The sequence below is a fragment of the Leuresthes tenuis genome, unplaced genomic scaffold (assembly GCF_036924035.1).
Source record: "Leuresthes tenuis unplaced genomic scaffold, fLeuTen1.0.hap1 SCAF_16, whole genome shotgun sequence".
NCBI classification, from domain to species: domain Eukaryota; kingdom Metazoa; phylum Chordata; class Actinopteri; order Atheriniformes; family Atherinopsidae; genus Leuresthes; species Leuresthes tenuis.
The window spans coordinates 23,013,111-23,025,156 of NW_027325370.1; the positions used below are offsets into that span (position 1 = coordinate 23,013,111).

At 43.9% G+C, this 12,046-nt stretch overlaps 1 protein-coding gene across 6 annotated transcripts in view; it reads left to right on the forward strand.

The window, feature by feature from the left end:
* camta1a (calmodulin binding transcription activator 1a) overlaps positions 1 to 12,046 on the forward strand; it is a 280,700-nt gene that overhangs the window by 115,697 nt on the left and 152,957 nt on the right. For all 6 annotated transcript variants that reach the window (XM_072366794.1, XM_072366790.1, XM_072366793.1 and 3 more), the window contains one exon: positions 7,689 to 7,756. In XM_072366794.1, the coding sequence (XP_072222895.1) occupies positions 7,689 to 7,756 (68 nt within the window). The remainder of the gene's footprint in view (positions 1 to 7,688; positions 7,757 to 12,046) is intronic.

Here is a 12,046-nt window from a genome sequence, read left to right on the forward strand (position 1 = left end):
ATAGTCCATATATTTCAGCATATAGTGTTTCAAACCTTGCATTTATGTCGATGACATTTAATGCCTCTCATTGGATTTTTACTGTAATATCATTCCAACACAAAGTGTAAGAAAGCAACGAATGTGATCTTTATGTCTGCACTCCTTTAAAGTGTGAAACTGAACTGGGAATCAAACACACCTGCTGGCTGTTGGTTGTACAATCGGACATGGCGCTTCCAATATTTTCTGTCCTACAAGATAAGAACATCTGTCAAAAAATAAGACATATAGTAAAGAATTTGAAAGAAAGTTTGACAGCTCCTGCGTTTTTTTTCCGCTTTTGGTGGACAGAGGAGAGAGAAGAAAAGTTCAGTTGTGGAGTTGGGGAGCCGCCCTAAGTCTCGGCGGTGGGGCTGCGGTAAGGTCAGCATCACGGGGGCTCCGCCACTCTCCGTTCTCCTTGGTTGGGCTGTCAGCAGGGGGGAGCACACGTCCTGCTGCATAACTGATGAAGAGGACGTGCAGTGAGGACGCCAGAGGTCAGGCAGCCGTGGGCCATCAGGAAGCATACCTGGCCACTTCCCGCAGTGCCCTGTAGTAAAGCACTCACACAATTTTTGCCCTGTCTACTGTCTGCTAATGTAATGCTTCACATTTCTACCAAGACTCCAATACATCTTTGAGTCATGCTAGAAGTCGGAGCCTGGGGGGAAAGAGAGGGAGAGATAGAAATAAAAAGAGGTGTAATAGAATCACTACATATGCAGTTCTCAAAGGTATTTCAGCATGTGGTCCCATATTGGTTTTACATAAGCAGCCACGCATATCCCTGGCAACAAACACTGGGTCACCGCGCAGCCCGATATGGGCTGAAAAAAATATGTGCATATTTCATCTCATTCAACGTAATGTCTAATTCTCATACAGTCCCAGTTTCATACCACATTACGTCGATATTTTCATTGAAAACTGGTCCTTCTCTCATCTTTACTTGCTGTTGCTAGTTTGAAGGGATGGTTGACCATTGTAGCCCAAACAATTACATTCTATCAATGAGCATCCAAGACAGCAGACCAAAGCCAAAAAAAATTACACCTCATGCCAGATCCTTGTTGGTCCCGGTTTCATTCTCCCTTCTGTCCTGGGTTCCCCTCAGCACATGGCTGCAGTTTCTCATTCTGAAATTGAGAAGATGAGGAGGGAATCATGGAATTGGGACTTCTCACAAATCCCTGTATTAGAGGTTCCAATGGACGTATCTGTGGAAAATTACATTTTGTTTGCCATATTTATTATTTTTTATAGTATTTATTTAACAAAATTAATCATATGTTTACTCCCTCAATTTTGAAACCAATAGTTGTGCCTTAGCTAGAGTAGTTGAGTGTTGAGAAAGTAAACAGGGAAGGAATAGCGAATCTTAAATCTATTATGTGATAATTATATTATTTGCAATATAATAATATTTCCATATTATCTTGTCATCACTTTCCCCCTGTAGATAGCGTGTTGCTCAGCTGATGAAGTAACTACAGCTTGTTTGTTTGTGCTGTGGCTCTTTTTCAAAAGATTTTTTTCTCTGAACACTGCCAAACTTTTATGGTCAAAGAGGCCACTCTTTCAAGCCAGATACATCACTTAAGGCTAAAAACATCTTCAGATGTCTTGACTTGCCAGACAAATTTAAAAGGAAAAACCTTTGGTTTGTTGATCTGATGTTGAGTCACATTAACCTCCCCCAAACATCCACACTCCCATTCCACAGCACCCCTCTGACATAAAACTGCACCTCAGCCACTGTGTCACTTATTGCAGGCTCTTATACACAAGTATACACCATATAGAAGTGATACAGTAAACAAAACAGAGAGTGCTGGCAGAGCAGCTGCTGTAGGTAACATTGATTGTGGGAGCAGGGAGGCGTTGAAAAGTGAGAGGAGTCTCCCCAGGAGAATGCCTCCTTTTTCAGTAGAGTCTTATGGCCAGCATGCCAAGCAGGAATGTGAAGAGAAGCATTGACCAGCTACTGGAAAGCATCACTATCGAGGATCAATGCCAAATTGATCCCAGAACTATGTATAATGTAGGCCAGTGGACGGCTTGTCTTGCTCTTTCCACGTCCTGTATGGCAGAAGAAGGCTGGAAAGCAGTAGCTAAAAAGGAGCTCAGGGACTCAGATGGACAAACAGAATTGTATTGCTTCAGGTGTGCTCCTAAACATATGTCAAAGCCTTTATGGTAAAGGTGTACATTTGACGGACAAATGTGTTCGATATGATGCTTTTTTTGGGAGCTTGCCCACTGCTCCCCCAAATGATTTTGTTCAGCTGGGCACTTTAAATCGCTCTGATACATCAGCTGCCAAAATACAAGACCCTTTGTGGTTTTTGGGAAGATAGAGCAGAACAACTCTGTTGTGCTTCACTGTGGACTAACAGAGTGGACACAGTGTGACTTCCACCCCTCCCTGTTAGGAGCGTAGCCCCATGCAGATCCTAATGAGCAGTATGCTGGAGGGGGCATCTTTTTAACCCAGCTCTGGGACTCATAGAGGAGCTTCACTCCTCTTCAACAGATGCCAAGTGCAGCTGTCAACCGACTACTCTATTGTTGCTTACTTTTACTTTCTCAACTCCCTCACTCTCCTCCGTTTCTATCTCATCTCTCTCACTTTCTCTCTGTTTTCCTCTGCCCTGACCATTAGTCTTGTGAGTACATCCACTGCATCCTCATATAGGACAAGCTCAAACAATCTTAAAGGCTAGCTGGAGGATATAGCTTGCTAAAATAGATTTCATTGTACCTCGGTACTCTCCCAGCGTAAAAGAGTAATATGGCCGCTTGAGATTACGCAGATATAATGTGATACATTATTGCTAGTGCATTAAGAATTCATGAAGTATAAACAAAACAAAAAAAAAAGATTCAGCCAAGGTGCTTATGCTTGTGGAATCGAACCAAAACGCTCTTTTTTAATCACCGTACCTTCACACTTCTACTGTTTTAAATGCATTTCTTATTGTCATTGTAAAAAACTTGAAAACTTTCTTCCTCCACACTTCGTTTTGATTATCTTCTCCCTTTTCAGTAACTCCTCCACCCTCCTCCTTCATCTATTTCTCCTGTGCTCATCTCCATCTGTGTCTAATTGCATTAGGATTCTTGTTTTGTGTGTGCGTGTGTGTGTGTGTGTGTGTAATCTGGTGATTGCCCGGTGCCTCAGCAAACCCCTCGGCCCTCCCCAAACACACCATCGGTCCATTTGTGCCTGGCCATGGTCAGGTTGGTTTCCTGGGCTGCCCTGGAGGAAATATCAGATGACCTGGCACTCCACAGTAAAACCCAGGTCATCGGGGAGGGCTCCTCTCACTGTATCCCTCCTTTATGCCCCCCCCTTTCATCCACTTCCTGCTTTCAAGTGCAGGGCAAGGTCAAAGCTTTGAAGGATGCATTCCCTAGACTTCACCAGGAGGCAGGCTGGAGGCGCTGTGCTCTGCTCTCTAACCAACCAGACTTCACTCTATCTATTCTCTCACATCTTCCTGCTCACTCATATTCATTTCATTAGCTCAAGCTTTTACAGCAATCAATACTGTTGCTAAAGTTAGTTTTTCTAATACAGCTATTCATTAAGTGCATTTTCATTAGTGTCACTAGAGCACCAGTATAACTGGAATAATACTGTAATTGACAAATATGCTGTAATTGTTGATGTTTTTCTTCTCAGAAAGTCTGGATTCTATATATATCTGAGTCATTACTCTATGTTTTTATGTAGTGTGGGAATTATGACTAAATTCTCACACAATAATTCATCAGTGGGTTGTTTAGTATAAAGGCAGGAAAAAACAGGAACTGTATCCATTTACAGCTTTGTGTCATTCTCACTTTGTATCCTTCTTAGTTTTTGTCAGTTCCAATGCACAAATTGCAGAAGGAGAGCGTAGACGTGATGGGCGGTGTTTGGAGACAGGTGTTTGATCTGTCCTGAGATAATGCCAAAGACTCCTATCTCTCCTTCTAATGGCAAGCTGATAGTTGTTTCCAGTGATCAGGCCTGTCTCCCAGTTGTTGAAGATTTGCTTCTCTCAACGCTTCTATCTTCTTCTATAAATCAAAGTAGATTAAGTATGTCCATCAAACACAGGTGTCATGTTTGACTAACTTTTGTTGAGTGAGAAAATGCACAGATTGAAGAAAATCTATCAGATCAGACCCACAAACAGTTTCTGCTGAATTTATCTTACTACTTGGGACAATTAGATTACGAAATGAGTCAAACTGTTTAGATTTGTCTGAAAATGTGCTGCTCCTGCTCCCACGTCTCCCCGTCTTGATGCACAGACATGAAAAGAGATGAATATGTTTTTCTTGTCATTTCCAATTTCAAATTGGTAGACCTTCGAAGAGATGGTTCTCTACGGAATAAATGTTGTACCTTTAGAATGGAAATACCATTTGAAAAGTGAGACGGCAAGAGGCAGTCATCTCAAAATGAAAATTCTCTCATGGTGGATTACCTTTTCACCTCAGCGGTTACGGGAAAAAAAGATGGGAACAAGGTAGGAGAGGGTGTGCAGAGGCTGTGAGAAGAGAACCAAAGAGGAGACACATTGAAGAGTAGAGGAGCGACAGCCCACGAAAAGCATGTTAATAACGGGCCATGCAGACAGGTAACCAGTAATCAGGCCTTCTGATTGTGACGTGACAGAAAGACGCACGCAGATGCTTCGTTCCTCTCCATCTTCATCTCCATAAGCTTTGAAACACCCCCCCCCCCCCCCCCCCCCCCCCCCCCGCTGACAGTATGATGCTGATTTTGCAGAAGCAAAAGAAACAAATGAGATGGCTGGGCTACAACAAACAGCTTATTCTTTCCCCCGAAAAATGAAAAGCTCTCTTTTTTTGCAATCACCACGTCAATTAGAGGAGTTATTGCTCAAACTCACTCTCTGCTTCAGTGCAAGCTTATGCTGATTGTTGTTTTTTTAGATCAGGCTACGATGAGAGCATTAATTTGAGTAATGCCGAAAACAATACTTAACTGTGCAGTATAGTTCAGCAACACCTGGATATAAAACCATGTTAAAAATCATGTCAGAAGGGAGGCTGAGGCATAATGAACAGGATTTTTAACAACCTTACATGGGGTGGATGCAGTTTTTAAGGAAGACAGGGGTAGGAGCTGTGTGTTCAGAGAGCTTCCTCTGAATATTTCACCAGTGAGAGCAGGCCAAAAGCAGGGAGGTCAGCAGACAGAGTCCACAGCCCATTGACGGCAGCTGGCTTGACTTTGATGCACCATCAGTGTACAGCACACCGCTTACGCATTTCCCCCTGCCCAGCTCTTCCACTAACCCTCAAGCGTGTTTGCTCAACCTGAACGAGCGCTAGCCGCTCATAATGCTGCCCATGCAAACTTTGTCTCCTTGCAGCTGTTTAATGGCTGCACGTCTGTTTTTGTTTGTTTCCTCACCATAAGATTATTGCACCTTTATGGCTGGTCGGGGGGTTGGAATAATCCCTGGCATCTGTTCAGAGAGGGAGGAATGAGCAAAGAGCCAGAGGTAGAGGCACCCTTTTCTCCCTACTTTGGTTTAAAATGTTCTAAATACGAGACCATGTGGCCCCCTATTTCATCCTCCTCCGCTGTGGCAGAGGCTGTGGCTGGATCTTAAAGGCATGAGTGATGGAAGGGCTGTGCTAACTGGCACAGAGGTCACTGAAGGAGCTTCCCACTGCAGTTAGAAAAGCAGAGATTAATCTAATCACTGCATGTTGGTCTAATTTAGTCACAAATGTATGGAGAAACATAACCTTACCGTCCTCTTCTCCATTTGAATGTTGTCTTTGTTGTTTGTTCAACTACCACGAAGTTTTCACATTTCTTTCTCATTCAATCAATAAAGTTCCGGACCGTCATATTTTTCATTTCTCACTGTTTTTGCCTTTGTTTGTTTGTTTTCGTCCGTTGTATAACAGAAGTTTTCAAGCGGAGGAGCAGCCCTGTGCTCCTCTCTTCCACCTTATAGTTTCCTATCTTTTTTCTTTATTCAACACTCGTCATGGCTTTAGTGCCTCCGGTCATTATGGCAGGAGGACAGGAAGTTAATCAACAAAACATTATCTCCCAGCCTGCACCTGGAGGCAGCAGTGCCAGTCATGCTACCACCCCCTCTCTTTTGGGACCCCTGCCAGCCTGGGAACCCCTCACACTGCACACCCTGCAGCATCCCTGTGGGCTAACGCCAGTCTGCTGTGCCTGTGCCAGGTCATACTGGCGGCCACAGCCTTGACGAGGCTTCTTGCAGCGGTGCATACTTGAGTGAAGAGAAAAGGAGGATTGAAAGAGTCTTAAGAATTCTAAAGTCGCAACCAGTTCAGTTTTGGTGATGCCCTTGTGCTGCGGTATGTTCTGTGTTTTTCCACCACTTGTAGTCATGGTGACATTTTCCATTGGTTGTGTGTTGAAACTGTGACATGCCATGGATGTATCTCAGGTCATTGTTCATATGCATTTGGTATTAGTCACAGCACTGCCTTGCTCCACTTTGTTTTCAGGTCTTTATACTTTGTTGTTCGGGTGCGTTATGTGTGGAAAGAAATGAAGCTATTTCTGCTGTAAAAGTTTAGGACGTGTCGTTTGGCAGGTAGCGTTTTTAAGGTTGACACTTTTTCCTTTTTGGTCATTTTAGCCTCATTTGGACAGGTGAAGTAACAAAATAAAGCCTCTCATACCAAGGAAGACAGCAGCGAAACGACACATTTACGGTTAAAGGTTTGTTGACGCTCCAACACGAGGAGAGACGCACATCCTTAGAAAATAAGACGACAGTGTTTGGTTCAAGATGGCATCAAGTCAGTTCCTGTGTCTTGCTCGCTGAAAGAGTCTGACAAATGTTCTTGTGAAGACTGAATTGCTGGCTGTCGCTGGTAATCATTAGGTTGTCTACCAGTATCCAAAGTGCTTTTATTTCTGCCCATTAGTTCGGAGAGAAAATGGCCCGGTGTGGTGCAGCGTGTTCCCCTCACACTCTGACACATGCAGTAGGCTGGGTGAGCTTGGGAAACATGAAAGTGTTTGAAGTATCTGTATTTATGCCAGTGGCAGTTTGGACTTTTTCATTATTGTTACTATTATCATCATTATTTCAGGGCATACAGAATCAGGTAGAGCACATCTGAATCCAAGGGATCTACAGCTTTTCAAAGTAGCAGTGCGCACACGTGTCAATATTGTGAGACTTGCGTGTAATTATTATTCAAAGGTTAAAGAGTGGATTGATCTTTAGAGGAGTGTCAAGGGCAGATCAAAGGGATTTGGAGGAGGATCGGACCTAAAATGTTAAAAGCTACTCGCTCTCAAACACAGAGACGTCAATCTCTCTGAGAGTACCTTGATGTCCTCAGAGGAGAACTTGATCAAAGCTTTCATAACAAAGATGGTCTCAGAAGATGATCTGACCTCAGCCACATCCCACTTCTGTCTTTCATTTTACTTCTACCAGAGTGCGTTTACCTGCCTGAACTCCTCGGCGCTGCCCCTGTTTCCATCTTTCCTCTGTTTGCGTTGCTGCTTAGACTGTCTGAATATCAATGAAGCAGTCTCGCAAATGTATTACAAACACAAGAGAGCAGTGATTAAAGATGACATATCTAAGCCTCACTCCTTTCCTTTCCTCTCTCCTCTCCTCTCTTTTTCACAGGAGATTGCAGCTTACTTGATAACATTTGAAAAGCATGAAGAATGGCTAACGACATCCCCTAAAACAAGGTAAGACAATTATACTCCTGCCCTCTTTTAAAACATCCCTATTTTAAAGATCCATAGCCTCGCAGGTGTTACATTCAAGCAACTGCAATTGTTATATTCAGTTTAACATTTCTTTTAAAGACAGTTTCCCGACCTCCCTCAACTTCAGAGTGGAATGTTGAATGTTAGAGGCTGCTGATGGCTGTTTAGAAAAGTTCTCACTTTGCAGAAACATCATAGAATATTAATATTGACTAATAACTACCTTTTAGCGTGCCAATTAACATCATAAGCACCAGCACAACATCTGCTTTGAATGGTATGTTAATGTGTTCCTATCTGTCTGCACATTCACCACTCAATAGTCTAGGTCAGACGTTACACCCACAAGTGAATAAAATACCAACGGCTACTGTGATATTTGGAAAAGAGTAGGGGTTCCAGCATTGCACTTGATGTTTTTCGTTAATGTATGCAAATGCATATAGATGGAAAACGCGTCCTCGTGGGGTTTTCTGCTAATTTTAACACGTAAAACTTAATGTCAGTGAGTGTGTTTGTCTTGGATCACAATTAATAATGCATGTGACTTTTTGATAATATTCCTTGGCATTTGACAGCACCGGATTGCTCTTTATTTGAGTCGTAATTTCTCCAGATTTGACAGCTCCGAGATTTGGACTAGGGACTATCTTGGACTACCTCAGACATTACCGTCTCACTTCTCAGACCACCCAATCGCTTCCACCGCTTCAGCAAATGCAGTCTGTTCATACAATCCTCCCTTTTACTAAATTTTACATGTTCATACATTCGGAATAAGCCTATTCTTTATATATTTATGCGAGCTGGACTTGCTGTGTTGGTATTATTTGCAATCCTCATCCATGTGTAAATGGACCCTGAGCTTACTGACATAAAACCCATTGCTCACCCCACCCCTTCTCTCTTCTCCTGCCTCAGAGAGACATTGATAATAGTCCTGCATAAAGACACTGCCAATTAGAATATGTTCTCTTGTGTAATTACAGGCTGAAAGAGCTCTATGCACACTTGTTTTTTTGTTTTTTTTCCCACCGTCAAGCTTATACAACATTCAGGTGTGGCCTGTATAGAAGGTTTTAGAGTCGCCTTTATTGCTCTTCAGATTGCACCCGTTATTTATAGTAAGGTAAATACACATAATGAATACACTGGTAAGAGTGGTGATAAAAAGACCATCTCTTCTGTGTTAGAGTACTACAGATGTCACAAATCCCGACAGCCTGAAAATGAGTGAGACGAGAGAGATTTTTGGTCCTTTGACTTTCTAGACAGGATGCTCCCGGACAAAGTCAGTCACTGCTGAGGGTCTACTGTGTAGTGATCAACTCCCAGCTGACTAGTATTGGTCAATTCTTAGTGCAGGTGTTGACATCTCAGATGTGTCACCACGGAGTATCTCAAATAGTGCACCTACTGACACAACAAAACACCTGACAAAACAGCAGGACGTCACATTGCAGCAGAGCCATCTCTGCAGGACAGGATGTGTGTGTGTGTGTGTGTGTTTACTGTATACTCTGAGAGTCAGGGAGAAAGGTTGTGAAGTGTTTGTATTTTTCCAGATGTCAGTGAAAGGGTAGGGTGTAGTGATGGATGTTGGGGCTATTAAAGGTTGTGGAGGGGTGAAAAGATGTGGGGTGTGTGTGATTGATAGGAGCTGATTGATGGCAAACCTCTACATGAAAAGCTTTCTGTTCAAGGTCACGTGTGAGAGGTCACATCAGGGGCACCTGTGGTTAAGTGCTGCCTTATCATTTGTCATTCCAAGTCTTACGGTGCATATGGGTGGGTCTGTTAGTGTCTGACTGCGGTTGGGCTGTCTGCTTGTCTGTTTGTGGGTTGACCCCTGTGGGGAATAGGCTAAGAAGGCTAATTCTTCCCCAGCCAGCGCCTCTAGACCGGGTCAGCGGGGTATGATGGGAGGCAGAGATAAGCAGCGGGGTCATGCCCAGGGAGGCACAGTGCTGCATGGCTGCACTGCGTGCGTGTAACAACTCTGACACATGCAGGTCGTAAACATGTGAGTGGGCCACAGCCAGAGCTCAAGGAGCTGACGCCAGCCGTTTGACCAAGGTGACATGCAATGCAGGACATGCTCTGAATAAAGATGGCATCCTGTCAACACGAGGAAGAGAAGATGAAGTGGACCAATTGCATGCAAGCACAGATGTATTTTATGAGCCTCATGCTGATGCACACCAGCAAAGCCCGTACGATGACAATGCAGCCAGCGCTGTCTTCTGTATTGGTCTGTTTCTGTTTGTTTATCATTTCAAAATCTGAAGCATGCCAGGGGAGAGTGGTGGAATGCTGAGTGATTGATGTGCTTAGCTGTAGTAATACACATTCCCTTTCAGATAGGAAGTGCAACAGTGCTTAAAATCAATAGCAGTGTTCTCCCACTGACTGCTTGAACAGCACTACAGCTAATTCAGGCCGCACCTGTCAGAGCAGGGGAAATCTTTCCCTACTCGGGCCTTACACTTTAATTTACACCCGCAGCCTCGCTGGCTTCCATTTCCATTAAAGGGAGAGCCTGGCATTATGGCTTTAATGAAGGCCACAGCCAGGCTGTGATTTAAGATGGCCGTTACCTTGCACCTTCACTCCACAGGGGGGAACCCACTTAAAGGCACAATTAGGATTTTTCTCTACTGCTGCTTTCTAGATAGCAATACTCAGTCTTTCCTTTTGCCTCTTTAAAGATGTGTCCATGTTGCCTCAGCTGATGGGATCTGAAGATGCCTGTGGGAGAAGGGTGAAAACAGAAGGAAGGCAAAGAAATGCGGTTCCAAATCTAGACATTAACATTTGATTTGACCTCATCATGGTCGAACCATTCAGCTCCTGTTGAGAGCAGACATTCATTGTCCATCATAAATAACATAAATGTCCCCTTGAGGGGCTTTTTCAGAGGTGTTTGAATGCTGACAGATGGAGTAACTGTTGACTGAATGGTGTCACAGATTGGTCAGCACAAAGAACTAATGGACACCTGTGTGTCGTGTAGAGATAGTTCATTATAGCATCCCGTAATCATCACATGATTTCATGGTGGAGCAGTTGCACATTAGTATTTCTTGTCTCCACTGTTTGTTTTATGGGACTGGTTCATTGCAACTCATCTCACACCACAAAGGAGAGAGCTTTTCTGTGACTGTCATGCCTGTGTCTTTATTTGTATAATCTCTTTTTGTTGAATAAAGGGATCGAGTAGATTTGTTGTAACCATTGAAAAGCTGCATTTTTGGGTTGTGTTTAGCTGTGTGCTTTGACTTGTACTCAAGTTTGGAAGGCATAAATTTGCACATATGCTTGCAGTGCATGTCCACAGAACACACACGCTCTCTCTCACACGCACATGCATGCACACATTGTATATTGAAACTATCAAACAATAAGCTCCAGTCCTTGGAGGGCCCTGCATTGACACTGAACCCAGTCGCCCCCGTGTCCCAGCGCAATAGCCCTCTCTCCTCCCACATCCACAGAAACAGCAACAGCGGCAGCAGCAGCACTCCAAAATGAAACCAAGTCCCTTCAGACAGCTTCCAAAGACAATGCTTTTATTAAAACCTACAGCAGAGGCGCCACCCCAGAGGCGCGGGTACACCAACAACAGAGTCGAGCAAAACTGAGAGGCAGCCTGAAATCTACTAATGACTGTTTGTTTGCCATTGTGTACGGAGCCTGTGAGTTTGTGTGGGGCTTGTGTTTGTGTAGAGCTGCACAAAAGACGTAGAGAGGGGTGGCGGGGGTGGAGCCGGGCTGATGCATGTGTACACATACGTAAATGTAAATACACACTGTATGTCCACGAGCTTGAGAGATTGTGACTATGCATTTGAAACCATGTTACGTGTGAACATATGAAGACACTTCATGCGTAAGTACGAGTGAAAGCATGTGGGTTTTGAATCAAAAACAGTACTTGTGTTTTCTATGTCTATATCTTTTATATCAGCGAGGTAGTGTTGGGGTGAGTCTGCCACAGTGAATAAGACAGGAACCCCCCCCCCAAGCATTATGTGTAAACTGTGTTTCTGTCACCAAGTCTAGTAAATGGTGTGAAGAAGTGCTGGACTTTCTGTCTGTCTATGTGTACATGGTGGGGTTCCGTGGGGGAGGGCGCTGATGTGTAAGATGCGCCTGAGAAGGCCGTCAGATGGTGTTTGGTTCTAATGCTTTGTGGCACTCGCTGGCTGGCAGTGTTTCAGGGCAGAGGGGGGAAAGGACAGCAGCAGCAGGAGAAAGACACAGGGGGGG